We start from the raw sequence: 19,986 nt of genomic DNA on the forward strand, positions 1-19,986 counted from the left end.
GCCACTTAAATTGTTGGAAATTTTCTGAAAGGCTGGGAGTTCTAGTGTTACGGTTCCTGATAGGAAATAGAGAAACTGGCCACAGCTCCTCAGTGGTAACGTGGAAGTATCCTACTTTGTTTGATACACTGACCCTGGCAGCCACCGCTGGACTCAACACCAGTTTAACTACCCATTACTCAGAAGAGTAATTCCCAGCTCACGCATCACAATTCAGCCACAGCAGATCTCCACTTTGGTCTCCCCATCCCCTAGCTAACACGCTCTTTCCAAGACAGGCAGGTAAGTACAGCAAGACAAGGTATAGATTAGCCTATAGGTGGCACTCTTGCCCTGACACAACACCGAAGGACCACGGGGCCCTGATGCTCCTTTCCCTTAGAGGCCCGTTTCAGTTAAAAAACCCATTAAAAGCATTAATTCCACAAAGCGCTTCGAATGAGCATTTTTGATTTATTGTCAACACACTTAAAAACGGAAACCTATGTTCAAAACAACTAGTTTTTGAGAATACCGACGTACAAAATATTTCACACAGAAGTTTGTTACCGTAACGCAAACACAAGTGAGATGTTGAACATTACTACGTGCATCTCGTGTGCCCCAAGTCACATGTTTAAGAACTGTACCACTACAGAACTGTCACACAGGCTTGGAGAGTGAGCATTTGGCTGTATTTACTGTACTGAAGCATCACCTCTGTATTTCTAGTATTACACACTTACTTGGTAACTTTCTAGCAGTGGACAGGTAATTTTGTCTTCAAGGTTTGTTTTGAAAGCACCATGACAACAGACTGTTCAAACTACTTCCTTCCAGAGGGAAGTCTAAACAGAGACAATTATTGCAGTTATGGCTTTTTAGGGGTAAAGTTTATTATTATCTATGACAGGTTTGTGAATATACAATAACAAGCAAAATCAGTCTTTCCTGGTAGTCCCTCCTGGAAAGCAAAACCAGCACTGCCCATTTTAAATTTGTTCTTTTTATACTAAAGAAAGCAAATTCTTATACCCTATACAAAATGCGTGTGCTTGGTCAGGCACTGACCAGCTTTCCCTTCTTCTAGATTCTGTAACTAAACTAACTCAAACACGCAAAACTTCTTTATCAGTTAGCAGCAAAGAAGTTCTTCCAACTTTACACAATAAATAGATTTCTGCTTAATTTAAATTTATTTCCAAAGGAGTGACATGACTAAATGAGTTGTATCGGACAGTGACACGTGTATCACACTCCATCACTAAGACCCTAAGCTTAGTCAAAAGGGGAGAGAGGAATGAAGCAAAGGGAAAGGAACGTCTGTTCTAAAACAGCTGAAAGACTTATGCTGCACTTTGCTTTTCTCTTAAAGATCCCAAAGAACAGTTTTCTAAAGCTACCTCAAGGTTACTTTTCACACACGCAACTGTTCAAAATTCAGTTTTGAACAGCACCTTTTCCTGAAAAAGCGAGACAATCCCTGCAGTCCGATTCGTAATGACATTCCCAGCTTGTAACACCATGTATTCGGCACTCTCCTCTCCCCATCGTTTGCTTGATCACTTTTCATGCTTATCCTTTGTGTGCTGGTTCCTGTTTCGGTGCCTTGGAGGAGAGTAGCTGACTCTACGTCTGGACTGAAAGCTGGGTGTATATGGGTGAATTCTGTGTTTCTTTGGTTTTTCTTCTTTCCTGCTTTTGTTTGGCTCAGGCTCCTTATTGTCCTCCTTTTCCTCACATTCTTGGTCTTGTTCTTTTTGAGACGGTAACGTGTTTTTGATGGTATTAAGAAGAAATCTTTTATTTGTACCAGCAAGAGGACATTTCAACCTGTAAAGACATTTAAAAGTGATCAAAAGACAAGATAAAAACATCCTGAAACAAGTCTGCTGTTTTAACTTCAATAATTTTAAGACAGGTTTGTGCTTTTGGCTTTCCTTGCATGCCACCTAGTGTAAACTCTCAGTACAGAAAGATATGCTCAAGGTTGTCTCTATTCTCCTTTTATATTACTCTTGATAGGATGAAAATTATTCTACTTCAACACAGTGAAAATCCACATGATTTTCACAAGGTAGTGCGTGCAGGCAGAAGCAGAGGATGACTGTATTTTAAGGCTGGCAGTTCTTAACTTCAGTATTCAGGAATCAAATATTTAGTAACATATTCTAGGTCAAATCAGAATGTTTTATAAGATAATAATCTACTAAAGTCAGCATTACCCAACAAACTGAGATAGTCAGAAAGTAGAAAATAGATTTGCATGAAGAACCCAAACAGCTGTAGTGATAAAACACATACACGAGCATACCAATTTTAACTTGTATCTGGCAACCACCAAACAAAACATTTTATTTCTTTTTTTTGAACAGAAAGCATACTTATTCAACTCTTTTGCATTGTTTCCGACTTTCTCCTCTTGCAGCTTAACATTTCTGCACATAACTTATGAGCTAGTTTTAGTAAACAAGTACTGTACATTTCATTGATCTCATTGATATCAGCTATAGTCTACTTATTCCCTATTTATCATCTCAAAGAATGGAAGGAGAAAAAACAAATTTAAGTATATTTCTGCAGAAATCACTCTGAAGACTTTGTTTATAGTGAGAGCCATCCTGGTGTTTGCCTTCACAACATTTTTCAGTTTGCATGATAATGGAGAAGTTATGGAATTACTCTGAAAAAAAGCAGAGCTGTTAAAGAGATCACAGTGCCACTTAACTGAATCAACTATGGAGTCAATGAATCCTAACAACACAACGTTAAGGTATCTATTTTACTTGAATATTTTGTGTAAGTGTAGAAACTATACCCTGAGCATTTAAAAACCTTTGACACCTCTGAATAATCAGATGTATCAGAACAAGAAGGAAATTGCAATGAAGACCCTATGTCTGATTATTTATCATACTTCAGGACTTTTAACTGGACATGGCATTTACCATTGTCTTACAAAAAGTTGCAAAGATGATGAAGGGACTGGAGCATCTCTCTGATGAGGACAGGCGGAGAGAGCTGGGCAGCCTGTTTACCCTGGAGAAGTGAAGACTGAGAGGGGACCTTATCAATGTCTGCCAATATCTTGAGGGCGAGTGTCAGGAGGATGGGGCCAGGCTCTTTTCAGTGGTGCCCAGTGACAGGGCAAGGGGCAACGGGCACAAACTGGAACACGGGAAGTTCTACCTGTATATGAGGAAGAACTTTGCTTTAAGGGTGACAGAGCACTGGAAGAGGCTGCCCAGAGAGGCTGTGGACTCTCCTTCTCTGGAGACATTAAAACTCACCTAGATGTGACTCTGTGCAACCTGCTTTAGGAGAACCTGCTCTAGCAGGGGGTTGGACTAGATGATCTCCAGAGGTCCCTTCCAAGCTTGACCATTCTGTGATACTCTGATTCTGTGTTTTACTTTAGGTCTGCCTGCTAAACATCACTGGAAATTGTTCTTAACCTAAATCCTCAAAGAACTTATGATAGCAATTTTTGACATATACATTAAACAGCCACACTGTTTTATTTCTGCTAGGTATTTCTCGACACATTTCTACACCATAGCTAGTTTTAGAGTTATTAGGGAGACAGTATTTATCCATTACTTGTATTACCAAGTAAAAATACAAAACTAACATATGTCACTAGAATAGGGTTTCTACTTCAAGCTACATCACTTATGAACATGGTGCTGAACACGCCATAGCACAGGTTACAGTCAAGACATAGTACAGAACAGCCAACATTCAAGTCCTCTGTTTATCTTATGCCAGCATGAAACTGTGAAACCTCAACATTTCATACCAAGGAGGGCAGCTTTCTCTAGGCCGCAATCCAGGCAAAAACTATTTCGCATTTGTCTCTTTCCTCTTGCTTTTTCTTACAAGGTAATGCATTGGATTAAGCACTAATATATATGACACAAGAATGAGACAATTTGCCCTAAATAAATTTACCCTGATGAAGTTTTTATTTCTTTTTGGCACTATAAGTGCTGCCTGAGCTATACTAAGAATGAAAACTTACGAGAAATGCAGGGCTTCAGAGTCAGCTAAGAGACACCTTTAGTTCACCATTATACACTGATAAAAACGAGCCACTGGCCTCTCACAGAGCAGCAGTAAGTTACATCACTGAAGAGAAACAGTACTCCTTAGTTTCATTGACCTCAGACTTCAACAAAACAAATTCTACCTTTAAGTCTTAAAGAAAATTAGATGTATGGCACGTGCTACGTTACACACGCATACACACAAGCCCATAATGTTTAAATATATCCATGGTATATGTGGAACTGTGAAGATTACAAGTGATCTGTATTAATCCACTGATACCTTTGAAAGCATTTCTAGTGGTGAGAAAATCGATCTCCCCAAAGACAACTCTTGGGCTCGCTGTACATCTGATCCTGCAACGCTCAGTTCAATGACTGCTTTGCCCTCAATTTAAGTTCGGAAGGGCTGGGAGGCAAGCTCAGCCTAGGCAAGGTGGAATGCAATACCGCTGACTAGTAAACAGTGCCACAGAACAGATTTTAAATGTTCTTCTTTAAAAACAAACAGACAAAAATGTTAAAAGAACATTACAGTTCCAAACTGAAGCATGCCTGAAGCACGGCTGCTGTCATGACCAAAGCAAGCAAGCAACCTGCAATTCTAGAGCAGTCTTGTCTACAAAATGGACTCCACTTCTGCAGCAATGTATTCATTCAATGTAAGAGTTTGCTTTTTGCTTTGCGTGCTCCAGTAAGCTAAACCAAGCTATTCTTACCCACAGAACCTTGTCTCCCACCACAGATAAGTCCCCCACCCCCCAAAATCTCTCCACTATGCAATGACGAAGAGTCAACAGCACATGTTGAGCAAGTAAAAAAAGATGAAATCCATTATTGTGAACACAGGTAGTATCTTAACTCTACTTTTGACATTTTAAGCCAGTATCTGTGCAATAACAGAATTTCCAGTCAATACCTGTCATCATGTGTAGCAGTGCGGTTCAGCACAGAAGTGTACCATACAAGTTCTTAACAGCTAAACATGCTGACACCATTTAAGACACAAGAATACAGTGCCATGCACCACAGTCTTTTCTCCTCTGCTGAGTAACTGGACATACCAAACAAGCTTGGCACAGTAAGCCTCAGTATACAGAGTAAATCACATCTTTCCAGGAAATAAAATTCATTACGGATGAACTTACAAGTACATTCCTACCACTTCCAAAACGCCATGGAAAATACAGTATTTAACAGAAGAGTGACTGAAGGGGGAGGGGGGGAGGAAAAAGGCAGCTAGAGGTTGTTTTGCCAAACCAACTAATCTAAGCCGTTATCCTTTCACAAGGGAACTCACAAAAGAGGACACCTGGGAGGACTATGGTCTTGGCAGCTAGATACAGCTGGCAGGATGCCGGATGGGAACCTGTGCTCCTATTACAAGATTTTAACGTATTTACTTTGCAATCTCTCTTTGTACCCTGTTTCTCCTCCTCTTCCCATTCAAATGGAAGAGGTGTAGGGGAATCACACTGCAGTGTTTCTGCACAGTCATGCAACACCCATTCATTCAGAGACAAGATGCAATACAGCATTTCGCAGTTCAGTGCCCTCAAACGCTTCAGTTTCATCTTCATTATTTTATATTCTGCAATACTCTCAACAGATTTGGTATTGAACAGAAAGCTATCTATAGGAATGAAAGCAATTTTAGGATTGCTTTACAAGCAATAGGATTAAAAATAATTTCATGCTTTCAAAATGTATCTTCTTTTTGCAATTTCATCTACTCTTATGAGGCAGTGCTGAAAAAACTATCCCAAAAAATCCCAGTTTCCATATCATATTTTAGGTAAGCTTTTCAAGTAAGCAGGGAAGATTACAATCAGTTCAGCCTTAGCGCACTTGCTACCATCGTCTTTGAAGATCAGACCTATATGCCAGTGAAAACAAAGTCAGTCTCTAGAACTTTTCCACACAGTAGCTTGTATGGCATTGTAACTGCCTTTCTCAATTAAAGCACAACAACCCCTTAAAACAGGACATAACTCCAGTGCTATAAGGAAGCTTATGAATTATGTACATAGGACCAAAAAAACCACTTCAGGAAAGCCGAGCTTATAGGTTGATTTTATCTAAACACACGATGGAAAACCCCAAATATTCTACAACATTAATCCATCTGTATCCAATACTCTCTGATGAATCTAGGATAAATTTATCTAACCATTTCAAGTGTTTGTACACTATTTGTCCACAACTTACCATCCTGAATCCAGCTGGCCCTTCAAATATTAACTTCTAGACAGCTGTTCTGATATCCTATCTCAAAAGTTTGAGCATCACAGCAGCATGACTGTGATTCAGCCAGAGATTCTGCTCTTTTGCTCAACATTTCCAGGATTAAGACACCTTCAGAAGAAGATCCTCTCTTCCCCTTCCCTCACACATTTTCTTACTTCTGATTAGCTCTACTAATGCTTAAACCAGATACATGGTCAGCAGGATCTACATCATGTGGTATCATAATGATGTTGGAGACTCCCAACAAGAATCACTATAGAGTACATACAAAAGGAGCACTGCAGGAACTAGAAATACTGCAGTGCTGAGAACAAGAATCTTGAGGACATCCAAGGCACAAGTCAATACTCAAGCCAATAATGAGAGATCTACAAATACGAATATCCAGTATTTCTTGGATTAATTTGCCCTGGACCTAGATAGTGTCAATCTGCGCAGTCCTGAGTGTGGAGGCCAGCAAGCTGACTCTTAACCAACTAATGGCTCATGCAGCCCCACTGGCAACACTGACAGTTGCTCCATGTCTAGAGTCTCAGGTAATTTCTCTTCCTGCATAAACTCTTGCCTGATACCACCACCAGCCTCCCTGCCTGGGACAGGCCTTTCTCCTACTAGCATCTAACCCCTACAGGTTGCAGCACCCACCCATGCCATCCACAGCAAGCTTGTAAGACAATGTAACACTGGCAAAACATTCCAAAACCGGAAGAAATACCTACTAGTGACACTGTCCCGTATTTCAAGGCTAAGTCTTTGTATCAGACGGTAGGCTAAAGGATGACTGCTTTCTACATTTTTTCTGTAGCTGTCATCGATGCTAGCTTGGATGCTTGCAATTTAGGCTCAAACAGCAGCTGATTATCCATCTCATACAAGGAGACAGCAAAAATTTAGGCAGGGGTGCTTGGGGAACTTCTTCAAACAGTGTACTTGAGCTATGGAGAACTAATCACTCCGGAGAGCAACACAGCAGTGGCTTGAACCTGAAAGCAGTCGAAAACAAGTGTTCAGAGGCTTGCTGGCTAAAGCTTTGCTGCCATCAACACCCACCAGGAGACACTACTCCTTTGTAAAGGTATGCACAATAGTTCCCCCCCTCTGGGAATGCCACCTCCCCCACACACCTCCCTTTAACCAATTCCTGTCAAATGCCACTGACTCCAGAAATGTATTTCCCAGAATTTAACAGCTGCTGGAGAGCAACATAAACTGTAATCAGAGAAGTACAAGCAGCAGCAGCCTCTGCTTCTCCTTACCCAAAGACAGATGGCAGAACAAATCTTTTCTTCATAGGCCGAGTTGCTTCAACTATGCAGTGCCCATGCAGGATTGATGGCCTTACACTAGATGTCTCCAGGGTTTGTGCATCTCTTCTCCAGGACTCCTCTGACAAAGGGCTGAGTCCTCATGAAACAAACCTGTAAGCATTTTGAGTTTGGCAAGGAAGGAAGGTTTTGCGTTTTACCTGTTAAGACTGTGCTTTTAGACAAGTTGGTGATGACCTTGTCTCTTTGCTTCTACCAGTTATGCTCTCCTGGATTTGGTCTATTAACATACATTTTCACGAACTAACTCTTCTGCTCATTTCAATTGCTGTCCACAGAGCTCAGAGCAGCAGTAACCTTCCTCTCAAGTAGTTTAGAGTTGCAAGGTTACATGTCAGTCCTGGATCTAATCTCTAAAGCCCTTCAGGATTTACTGAAACATCAGTTACATCTGGTGGCATTTTGCTGAAGTGTGATACTCAGCTGAGCACAGTTAAGTTTCCTTCCAAATATCTTACTGGTTATCTCATCTCCCATGCATATATGCAATACCTAGTTGCTGGGCCAGTTCAAAAGGACCAGAACAGCACAATGGGGCATGAAAAATATTAAAAGGAAAAGAGCAGTGGCAGCTTCCAGCTGGTGCTCTGTTTCTTGCACTTGCAGAACTAAACACCGAGGCCTTACTGGGAGTCTGCCTATGGGGGGCTTTACACCTTCCTTACAGCCACTTACATCAGCTATACACTAGCCTATGCCAAACTCTAAGGCAGCAGATTTGTGACCAATGGGATTACTACCAGTCTCTCTAAGGATAAATTCAGAGAGGGAAAAATCCCTGGAGAAGCATCATATAAAAAAAAAATAAAAATCTTCTGAGTGCAGGATATCCTGAGCTGCAGACTGCCCGAAGCTGGGATAGTACCTTGAGGAAGTACTGCTACTTTCTTGTACTTTTCTTGCTCCATTTCCTAAGCACTGGGTACCGGCCGCTGATGGAGACAGGGCACTGCAGAGACGGATCCTCTGTCTGACCCAGTATTGCTATTCTCATGTTCCTCTGCAGCTGAAAGCATCCTTACTTCAACAGTCTCAATTCAGGATATCGCCATGCCAATCCCTATGTCAACAAGTCTTCCTCTTCCTGAAGCCTTCTTGACAATCCTCTCCTCCTACACCTTTAACACAGAGGTTAAAGTGTCTGCCTAGCCAGACACTATTTCACTTTAATGGAATCTGTAGCTGTTCTGAAGAACAGGTCACCCTTGGGTATCCCTTGCTTTGGCAGGTCTTGGGCATGCTTTAGCAAACTGCATGTTACCCTGAGCCATCATCACAGCCAGCCGAGCAGGACCACTACTCTTTTACAGAAAGGAATAAGTAGCCAGGGCCAGGAGTAGAAAAGCATACACATTCCTGGCAGGTATTCCAGACTGCACAAGCAGCAGCAAAGTTGCACAGGGACCCTCGGTTATCTCCCAACTGAAATATTTAGTCTCCATACCTGGAATTAACTTGCAAATTCACAGTAACTGGATGCATGCAACACTTCACGGTACTAATTATCTGCACTGGTTTACCTGGCCATTTGGGACACTGACAAGGCAAAAGCATGCTCTATTAGTATAGTTATAACCACTCTAGGGGATTAAACCAATTTAACTATTTTAACATAAAGGGTATAAAGTGCATCCCTAGCAGAAATACTGGGTAAAATATTCAAAAACCCCCAAATTTGTTTCAAAACCATAAATAATTAAAATACCATCTTGCTGAAAACAGTTAATCTCTTCAGAGATACAAAAACACAGCCCAAAAATCAGCTGAGGACTTCATTAACAGTGCAGGCTTATCTTTCACTACTGTTGGTGGAGGAAGCCAAACCTTATCTACAAATGAGTTTAATGCAGTCAACTGGTGCGCTATTAGGGTGAATATCCCTAGATCCAATAGCTTCTTATCAAAGTCATATATGCTGTTTTAGATGAATGACTCTTCTCAGCACGTTATTACTTCTTTAATTACAATTACATGCATTACATTCCATGATAATCTAGCTGTAAAAACTGAAATACTGCTTTGAAGAATTAATATTGTATTTCACTTAAGATTTAAATACAGTGATTCTTTTCCCACTTGCTATACAAATTAGCCCCTGGGTTTTAACAGGTTTTTTAGTATTTAAAAATACCTCCTTCCAAAATGGGATTATACTCCGAGTTCATTTTTGGCTGCAGTTTACACATGGATTCTCTACTAGATCATTGATTATTTTTATTGTTTTAAGGGTTTAGGTTGCTTTTTCAGGCTATGAATTCTTTTTACTTAAACAGATTCTAACCCAGTAACACATGGCCTGTATGTAACTACATGCACACTGAAGCTACCCCGTATTTTAAAGACTCACGAGGTTCCAATTCAAACTTAGCAATTCCATCTATTATAAGGCAATACTACTACAGAAGCTACTCCCAGTGTTCCAATTGCTTTGACTTCAAATGCATTCAGTCAAGAAATTTCATGCAGGCAGAATTTACTTGAACTTCTTTCTTATCTGGACTCAATTTTTTTCCCAGACAAATTCATACCTAGATGAAGACAAATTATTTAAACATGAAGCAAATTAAAAGGTAGAGACTTCCGTCACACATTAAATGTAAAATTTATGTAGGCATCAGTCATAGCATTCATTTCCTCTTGGCACAACTTACCAACCCATAGCTCCCATTGTTTCAGCTCTGGTTCTCCCACGTTTTGCCTCTTTAAGTAACTCTTCCACAGCCTTCCTAAATATGAGGAAAAGTAAAAAGTTACTGCTTGCAGAACACAAGAACTGGTCACCTTATGCACTTATGTGTATTAAGCGGAAAGCTTCCTCACTGTAATGAATTAAGCAATAAAGAGGCTACCAAAATCACCTTGACTTTCTTAATAAGATAGTTCAGATCCCTATGCACCAAGCTTTAAAGAAACATTTTGACATATTAAAAACAATCAAAGCTGTTACAAATGCAATATTTGTACAACTACAAATACAAAAATTGCAACACTAATTGAACACTAGAAATAAAGTGTGTGAAACTGGTGTACTACACTGAAAAAGCACAGCCCCTGTTATTTCACCTTAGGAATGCTCTTCCCTGCTGTCACTTCACTTAGGTTCTTCCTAAAGTCTCTCAACCACAGCAGACCTATTTTGAGCACAGTTAACTGCCACCAGTAAAATAGCAAGCAGTCAGATGACAGTAAAATCACTGCAACTACCAGTTGTCAAACTGTACTAGCTTTGTGTGAACGGTGGAAGAGCTCATCTTTGTGACTATGATCTGCTGCCATCCAAAATGACCAACTTCTACATTATCAGCATCTTCTAGAACAAACTGGCCAGACTAACACTAAAGCAATTAAATAACTGTGCCCGCATAAGACATCACTGGAGAGTGTTAATTATGCTAATTATAGGTAACTCCTGCAATGTCGGTCTTTCAGTTCTCTTTACAATTTAATTTTCATCTCAAATAACACTTAAGTAATTTCTCTACAGTTCCTGGTCGAAATTAATGTGAAAACAAATGAATGGATAATGTAAGCCATTTATTATATAAATTGAACGCACAAACTAACAATTTGGTTAGTTAACTGTAAGCAACTACAGAAGTCAACCATGAATAACTGCAAGACAGAAAAGTAAAGCTACACCTGACCATAATATCCAGTAAACGAAGCTAAGTGTTAACAACACTGACACAGGTAAGACTGAAGGTAAGAGGTAATACAAAGGGTATTTAGTGTTTAGCTCTCCCAGCTACAATGTGCCAGAATGGCTGCTGGTTGTTTGGACTACATCAGAAACACGATCATCACCTTGACAGTACAAGTGTGTGTTAGACTGTGCAAAAAAGGTAACTGTCAACAGACTTCAACTCAAACTTCAAGGAAGCCATGTCCCAACACATTGTTATGGTATTATCAGCACAGCAGGATTTTGCTGCTTTGCCACAGATTAAAAAATGCCCGAGTATTAGTTTTGTTAAGTCAAATTTGAGTCTAGAGAAGTCCTGAGTCATCACCTAATAGAGAAGCAGGTCTGAGAAGAAAAGTGGTTTACATGGCGGGTCCATCTGAAGATCTAACAAGTTAATGCTGGGCTCTAAACACCTAACAGAGTGGTTTATTACCATTTAGGTTATTAAAAGTCTACATAGAAAACACCAGAAGCCTTAGGTTTAAACACATACACTGCATGTGCATAACAGGGAACAAAAATAAGCAGCTCAGAATTTCCTTCAGTGGCTAATGAGAAAATGTTATGCAGTCACACAGCAACCTACATCTGTCAGTCCAGATCTAACTTTCAGTTTGTTATGGTCTTAACATATGCCTTTACTGGCTCCCCTTCACATTTGTGATTGTGGACTCGTTCATTCATTAGTATAGGCTGGTCACATTTTATAAACACAGACGTTTTTTCTTCTGTCTGTATTGCTTTTGGGAATGCTTTGGCTTACCCTGGCAATAGAAAATGAATTGGTGCTAAATGAATGCGAGTGTAATGTACACCAAGGTGCAGCTACTCTTTCTACAGTTACTCTGCAGTTCTGCTTATATATAGTTTTCATATTTTATACTTACTAATCAGCTCCCATGGAACTACTTCCCCACTTTATAGTAATTTCCAGCAATTAGCTAAAGATTGCTAAATGAGCCTCCAGAATTAGTCACGAGTTCTCAAACTTACAAATAATCCTTGATCAACTTTTATATATATATTCCTTTGTTCCAAGGGGAAACCATTCCACGCAGCAAAAGCTGAGATCTGTGCCAGACAAACATGCAAATACCCACAGGTCATAACTTTTTCATTTGAGAGTTTGCATTCGAAGGGCTTTGCAAAGGAAAGCGTCCAAGACTTCCACAGAAACAACAATCGAGAAACGCATCAAAAAATTGTAGCACTGCTTCTCTGTGCAGTAGTTTATTAATGGCAATATTGGTTTACAGTTCCTCACAAAATCTCTCTCTCATATAAGGTTATAGGTATGATCTCAGTAGCAGCTGGGCTTAGGGTAATTCAAATCCTTTTTTAAGCACACATCTGACTGTGAGGATATGTTGCATATCCAGTCATACCACAGACATTCATGGAAATGGAATGGGAGATGTTCCATACACAGGTCTCCAGACATTAGAGGTTTTTTTTATTATTTTAATTAAGAAGATATTTTTTTCTCCAGACCCAGAATTTGCTATCTGAGCAGCCTGAGCTAGTTTATAGTGAGGACAGCAGAAACATGTGGCCTTTATAAAAGCCTGTCCCGAGCCTTCAAACAGCAGTGTCAGATGAGAGGGAAGAAAGAATAAAGAAGAGTAGTCTGATTTTACTTACCACAGTTACCAAACTCAGTGATTCTGTTTTGAGAAACCTGACCAGGAGGCAGACTAAAAGCCTGTCATTATTATTATATTATAAAAATCTGCCATTATTTTATAATTAAAATCATAAACAAAAGTGTCTGAGCTACAATGCACTAATAAAGCACACACACGTATTTTAAACAGCTACAACTCAGTTTTAGGGGAAACATCAGAATAAATATGGTGACACAAATTCTATTAACTTAGGTACGAACTATAAACCCTGAGGTAGTTAAGACTTTTTTTTTTTTTTTTTGCTTTAGTTGTATCAAAGATCAGACTAACATGGTGCCCATCTTAGTAGCCTTATAAGTTGACACCTTCCTTTCTTACCAAACACCACTTCCTAATACTGGTCTTTCAACATCACTCTTAATAACTGCACCTTAGCAAAGCTCTTTCGATTCACACAGGCAAATTAAAAAAAATGCTCAGATCCCCTTTGAAATAATGCGTTTCCACTCACTGAACTTATATCCTCTACACAAGTAAGCCAAAGGCTTAAAAGCTATGCAAACAAGGTTTTTACTTTTGCTTTTAGAGGCCTCTTGGGACTCCGCATTGCTCATTCTCTTCATTTTTATGTCTTGGTTACAATACAAACAGCCCTGTGGCTGCCAGCTTCAGCTCCAAGAACAGCAGCACGAGCAAAGGGAACACGGTATGCAACTTTCACATGAGAACCACCCAAACATCAGGGGACTGACAGGAGGGAGAATTAGGGATGGGCACATTTAAGACGACTGTCATCGTTCTGGCACCTTTTATAGGAAACACCACTTAGAACTTGCTGTGCCAGTCTTTTTTGAACAATCAAGCTTAGCTGCAGAATTACAGTAACATGAAGGTATAAGCAGTGATACTTTTATCTTCAAGAGTATGGTCCAAGACCTATTTACATTTCTGGGGGTTAGACTTTATATTCCAAGGTTACAGGCAAAGCTCCCGTTGCATAAATCCTAACAACTTGCATCACAAATGCGTGGGCCCAAAGAGGGAGAACGTTAAAGGCTTCCAAGTCAGGCAAACTCAGAGATATTTTCTATTCCTCACTCAGGGCAAGAGCTTCATCATTTTTTCCAAAAGGTCAAACAGACAGACTGAAAAATGACTAATTGGTAATAAAGAGGTATGTCTGATACAGTTACAGACAACCAAAGCACCATGTCATTACAGAGACCACCCAATGTTTGTAATTATAGACCACTCTGTTAGGAGAAAACATATCATGCTGGATCTGACAGCCGAGAAGCCAGGCAGCCACAGCCCCATGCACAGGTCCAACCAGTAGCAAGGCTGAAAATCTACTCCCAGCAGACACACACACACACCCCCACCACTGGCCACACTGATCACTGACACACAGAGCACTCACACCAACAGCTTCATCCCACTCTTCTCTCTGGCCAGGTGCAGAAGCCTCTGAGATTCCAGCCCAATTCCATTGCTGGTACAGATCGTCACACAGAGCTGGCTGGGACTCCCAGGTCCCCCAGCACCCAACCCCACTGTAGTCTTGCCTGTAGAAACCCACAGGCGCACATGGTCACACATGTCTCGCCCTTGGAGACCCCTGACCCTGCAGTCTCTCCAGCCAGGACTCCTCAGTGCCTCCAAAGGCTAGCTCCTCTCGTGGGCTCACTCTCAGAGATACAGGCTCACCTCCCAGCTCCCACCTCATTCACCCACTCACCAGCTGATTCAGCTGGATATTCACTAGCAGCCACACATTCCCCAACATGCCCACACTTGCTCCACTACCGCAGCACAAATAAATAGGTCCCCACTCCAGTGTCTGACACTTGGTTTTTACTCACTCCATGAAGTGTCCCTGCTTCCCAGCCCTCCAGCCCAGGGTCCCAGCTCTGGCTGGGATCCAGACCTACACTTGTTCCAGTTGCTGGCACCATGGACACATGGTCCCTCGACCCCATGGTTTGACTCTAGTCACTAGCACTGATGTACACCCTCTCCCCTCACACCGAGTCCCTCACCCAAGAAAGAGTTAGAAAGGAATTTAACAGGAAGACAGGACAGACTGCACTGAACAGGTGCAGGGCACGGTCAGACAAGTGTACTAACCAGCAGCCTTCTCACACACGACCAGACCTTTTTATCCTCTTATTCTTCCATTTTCCCCACACTTGCTTCTCCCCAAGTCACCTGAATCTATTCCTTTCCCTACCTTTTGTTCCTCCCTTACACATCCCATAGTAAGCCTTATGCAATCTCACAATGCTTTTCTCCTGCATCCCACATGAGTAGGCAGCAACACCTACAATAAGTCTCAAAGGCACTCCTCAGCACTGACTCATCCTGATGGGTGTCACACCTGCAGGCTGAGCCTGTCTCCTGGGACCACCCCTAGGAGGGGCCCAGAGAACATGTTCATTCCTCTGAGTCCTTGCTGTGGGTTGCCACCTGCACCTCTGGGTTTGCAGAGATGGACCTCTGATGGGTTGGTGTCTCCTGGGACTGGCCTGGAAAAAGCCAGGGCTAGGCACTACTTGTGCTCCCCCATCCACCTTGGTCTCTCTTTAATCCACCGCGGGCATGCCTGGGAGCTTTCGGCACATAACCTAATAAAGTCTGCCATCTACACCCACCCCATCATCTCATTAAAGATCCTGGTGGGAGCTCCAATGAAAATATATCTACTTCATTGCTTCATAGCATGCAATCAGCTACTGAAGTGTACAGACCTGGAGTAGGAGGTCAGCGTTCATATTCAACACCTCCCAGAGTCAGCAAAGGGGTTCCTTTACCAAACATCTTTGTGAAAGACCTTCATAGCATCAGTAACTCCTTGCAGTCTATACCACTACCATTCAAGCTCAAAGGTCAGGCTGCTTGGCTACTGTGATCCCCAAAATCACGCTTAAACCTACCTCCTGAGGGACTCTAGTTCCTGACAGCAAGCTGCAAGCCCAGGAAAAAAATTAGCAAGTTTTTAAATCAATTTTCTTGAAGTAGTTTTATGCAGACTATACAACTTATTTTTAACTACGCATGGGACTGGAAATAGAATGGATGTTGGTATTCTGATTACATCTGAATAATTAATATCAAGACCTTCAGTCAAGTAAAGGACTGAAGATACTGCCTTCTACAATAAAGGAATAATAATGAAGGCCACTGTTATTTACAATTGGCTCCTGCAAGCTGGTTTGTCTGATCTGCTCACACTTGCTAAGAAAACTGATGAAAAGGAACATTGAGAACAAAGCCTAAGCCACAACATTTAAGAGCAAAGAAAAAAAAAAAAAGGCACAAACATGCCACAAATTTCTTAACATTTGTTCAAAGGCAAAGATGCTCCACACTGGGTATGTGAACGCTCTCATTCTTTGTTGATCAGGTTTCGTAGTTATTTAAATATTCTATTTGTCAGTCCCATGAGTGCTATTTGCAGCACATTTCTGTGCTGATATTCTCACCAGCCTGAGTAGTGAACATACCACTCCATTTCAAATACCAATTTTAGTTTGCAGACCACTTTTTTTTTTTTTCCCTCCATGAATATGGGAAAGAATGGCATACTGAATCCTGGCACTTCAATTATAACTATTAAAAACAACAGTAAGAATATTAATTAATTTCTCCATGGCCCAAAGCTCACTTGTTAAAAAGTGTCATGTGGATGCCTGTGCAACAAAATTAGAGTATTGATTCTCAACTCAACTACAGGCCTCTTACTACAGAATTACAGCATTCCTTGTGATTCAGAGCAGCATCTCCTCAGGAAACACTTAATCCCAAGTAAATGATGCTCCAAACAAGCTTGGTAGGCACTTCTAATAAGGTATGGTATCCAAGGTCATATATTATGAAATATTTATAGCTGTTGAAAGACAAATTATGGAAGGATTTTGACATATAATACACAGTATAACAAAGCCACATCCTTTATATTCGCAGAGAAATGACATCTTTTCTGTGCTTCAAACACAGAGAACCATGATGACGATTTAGGAAGGAGAGGGGGAAGAAAGATTTTTTTTTTTAGATAGGGATGAAAATGGTGACCTCTGTAGATGAAAATGGTGACCTCTGTAATATCCCAGTGGATATTTAGTTGAAATAAACTAGGAAAAGCACATACACATGCTTGTGGGGAAATAGACTAAACAGTTCCTAGCAGATGACCTGTAACATTATTTTTGTTCCCTCTCATTCTTGGGTCACATCTTCGCAATACCATTAATTATATATATTAACAGAATTTAGCCTAGAATTTTCTTAGAATCACACTGTATCTCAAGACTCTGAGTCTTCACTGATGTACCAGCAAGTTCACAGGAAAAAATGTCAGTTCTTATTTCCAGCAAAGGTTACTGGGTGAGATGGAGAAGAGGAAAGAGTTCAGTAGAATGTAGCAAATACTACTATTTTACATACCTGTGGTATTTACAGTTTTTAGAGTTTTAAAATCCAGATTACTAAACATCATGGTAACTTGTGAGTTGGTATTCAGCTTTCTAGGAAGCATTCACTTCCTATTAAAAGTGAGGAAAACAAATACAATGTCAAGCAAGAATCAGACACAGTAAAGCTGAAAAATAATAGCAGGAAAATGTGGCAGTAAGGATGAAATAGAACAAGCCAGATTAAGAGACCCCTCCTTACACTCCTTTTTCCTCCGTGGTAAGTTAAATAAAAAACACACATACAAAAATCTCAAGCTGTTATTGTAGCTACAAAACATAAATGCTGTTATTTGTATGCTAAAGCCATATTATACAGCCTAAAAATTAGAAACCTTCACTACCACTGCTGTACTATTCACAGAAAAGTATGATCAACAGGTCGTTGAATACAAAACTAAGAAGTAATGTCTGTAAAACAAAGAATACAGGTCTGTATTATATTCTTGAAGACTGTATGGGGAAGTGTATTTAGAGTAAGAAACACACAAGTATGACATCTAAATGCATGCAGCATGAACTGAATTCAGGGTGCTTCTAGCGAACCCAGCTGTTATTACAGCTAAAGGTATGAAAAAGTAACTAATAATAGGTGGATCCAGGGCAGAAAGCAATGATCATTAAGTATACTATATGGTACTTAAAATGTGTTCAGAGCCAATTAAACACGTGTGGAGATGAGATGAACAGTAGCATGGACTGAAGACATCGGACAGCTAAACACTACCGTGTACCACTCGATAAATAATTAAGCTTCATCCTCATTATCTACCATGCTGCCACACAAAAGGAATAGCAAATCCTAACTCAGATTGAAGCCATGAGGCAGGATAAAACTTTGAATCTGGTTCTTGTTAAGGAGAACATCAGAAGGTGACGGTGGAGCAGGCAGCTATAGCCAAAGAGTGAGTGGCCATGCCCTGAACCACACAGAGGACCCCAAGTCCCCAGCACAGCAAGAGCAGCCAGAAGACAGCATGGCAGAACAGTAACATGGCTTTGACTTGCTACAAACAAAAAAGGTTTAAGTTTGGAATGGCACCAGCAAAAATAACATTCATGCATATACAGAAAGAAGCTTTAATTATTAAACTGATGATCCGAGCGCAGAAGTAGCTTACCAAGAATTAAAGGCCTCTTAGAAAGCATTATGCTCTCTAGCTCTTCTACCACCCCAGTGCTAACGCTCTTAGCCCATTTAAAACACTTGCCGGATACAAGCAGAAACAAGTTATTTTCTACAAGCACTCTCACAAATGGTTTCTTAAAAGTTAAGGGAGAGAACCATGAGGAGAACAACAGTTCAGAAAGCTCCTGGCCATCACTTCATTGCAACAGGTTTTTAAACAGCCCTAAGAAAAGTGCAGTTACTCACAAATAAGCTCAAAAAATTTAAAAACTAAAAATCCCAGTAACTACAAGTAGGATTATTACCAGGAAAAAACGCAATATAAACACTCAAGTCTATTCTTAATGCAAAATTAAGAGAGGTCTACTGTGACTGAGTATCCAATTATAGACATCTGCATTTTAATCCTCAGTGTTTGCTTGGGAACACTCAGTATGTACAGTGAGATGAATCCTCTCATACCAATGAAATACCATGTAGAAAGCAGTTTTTTTACAAAATAGCTGCCAAGCATTTTGTATTATTCCATACAAGGAACAGGGCATTTTTAACAATTAGACAACTGGCACATCTCCAACATTGAAAACTGGAATTTGTAGGAATTGATTTTTTACAAAATTTTACCACGTACCAAATGGTAACTGATGAAAGATGAACCGCCTACGACTTCTGAGCCTTGTTTCTAAATGGTACCAACATGCACCACAAGAGTAGTTGATTTTTTTTTTTTATTATTATTTGTAACAATGGAGTATTCCCATCACGGGGGGAAGATTTTCTATTGCAACTGCCTCCGCAAGGGCTTCAAAGTTCTGTCCCGAAGCGACCGTGCACGCCAGCTGCAGGCTGCACACCGCTGGGGCCGCACGCTCACCGCGCCCGGCGCTGCTGCGGCGGAGGCCGGGCCCGGCCCAGGGGCCTCCGCTCCACCCAGGACCCCGCCGCCTCCTGCCCCGGCGAGCCCGAGGGCTGAGGCCCGGCGCCGGGAGCGGACGCCCCGCAGCCGCAGCCAGCTCCGGAGCGCACGGCCGCGCTAGCGCTGGGCCCCGGCGCCGCGGAGGGCCCTGCAGAGCCAGGGGGCCCGTTCCTGGCGGCCCCAGGCCGACGCTGCCCGGGCCTCGCGGGGCAGGAGGCGATGCCGGGGCCCCGTTCGGCGGAGAGGCCCCGCCGAGGCCGTGAGCTCTCGGGGTCACTCAGCCACACACCCCCCGCCACCGCTCGCCCGTCACCTCTCCAGCTCCCGGTCCTCCTCCATGGCGGCGCGACGAAGACGAGCGACCGGCGCCCGCTCTCCTCCCGCTAGGGCCCGGCTCCTCAGGCGAAGGCCGTCACCATACCCCGCTGGCGGCCCGGCGGCGAGGCGGGGCGGAGCAGTGGGGCAGGCGCAACGGACGGCGAGGACCCCGGCGGGGAGGAGCCGGGGCGGTGCGAAGCGGGCTGCCGCCACACCCCCCGGGGCACCGGCGGGCAGCGGCGGCCGC

The 19,986-nt window shown here is 41.8% G+C and overlaps 1 protein-coding gene across 2 annotated transcripts; it reads right to left on the reverse strand.

Moving 5' to 3' along the window:
• Nucleotides 1-433: 433 nt before the first annotated feature.
• Nucleotides 434-19,914, reverse strand: LOC101923171 (uncharacterized). Of its 2 annotated transcripts, none has more exons than XM_055801448.1 (3): nucleotides 19,735-19,914; nucleotides 10,249-10,323; nucleotides 434-1,812 (listed from the first exon to the last, which is right to left on the reverse strand). In XM_055801448.1, exons 1-3 carry the CDS (start codon nucleotides 19,758-19,760, stop codon nucleotides 1,542-1,544), a joined length of 372 nt encoding a protein of 123 aa, XP_055657423.1. In that variant the 5' UTR covers nucleotides 19,761-19,914; the 3' UTR covers nucleotides 434-1,541. The 2 variants fall into 2 exon arrangements, with proteins under 2 accessions (XP_055657423.1, XP_055657424.1); XM_055801449.1 differs by having other exon boundaries at nucleotides 10,249-10,319; nucleotides 19,735-19,868.
• Nucleotides 19,915-19,986: the final 72 nt, after the last annotated feature.

This window comes from Falco peregrinus, chromosome 4 (assembly GCF_023634155.1).
Source record: "Falco peregrinus isolate bFalPer1 chromosome 4, bFalPer1.pri, whole genome shotgun sequence".
Classification (NCBI taxonomy): domain Eukaryota; kingdom Metazoa; phylum Chordata; class Aves; order Falconiformes; family Falconidae; genus Falco; species Falco peregrinus.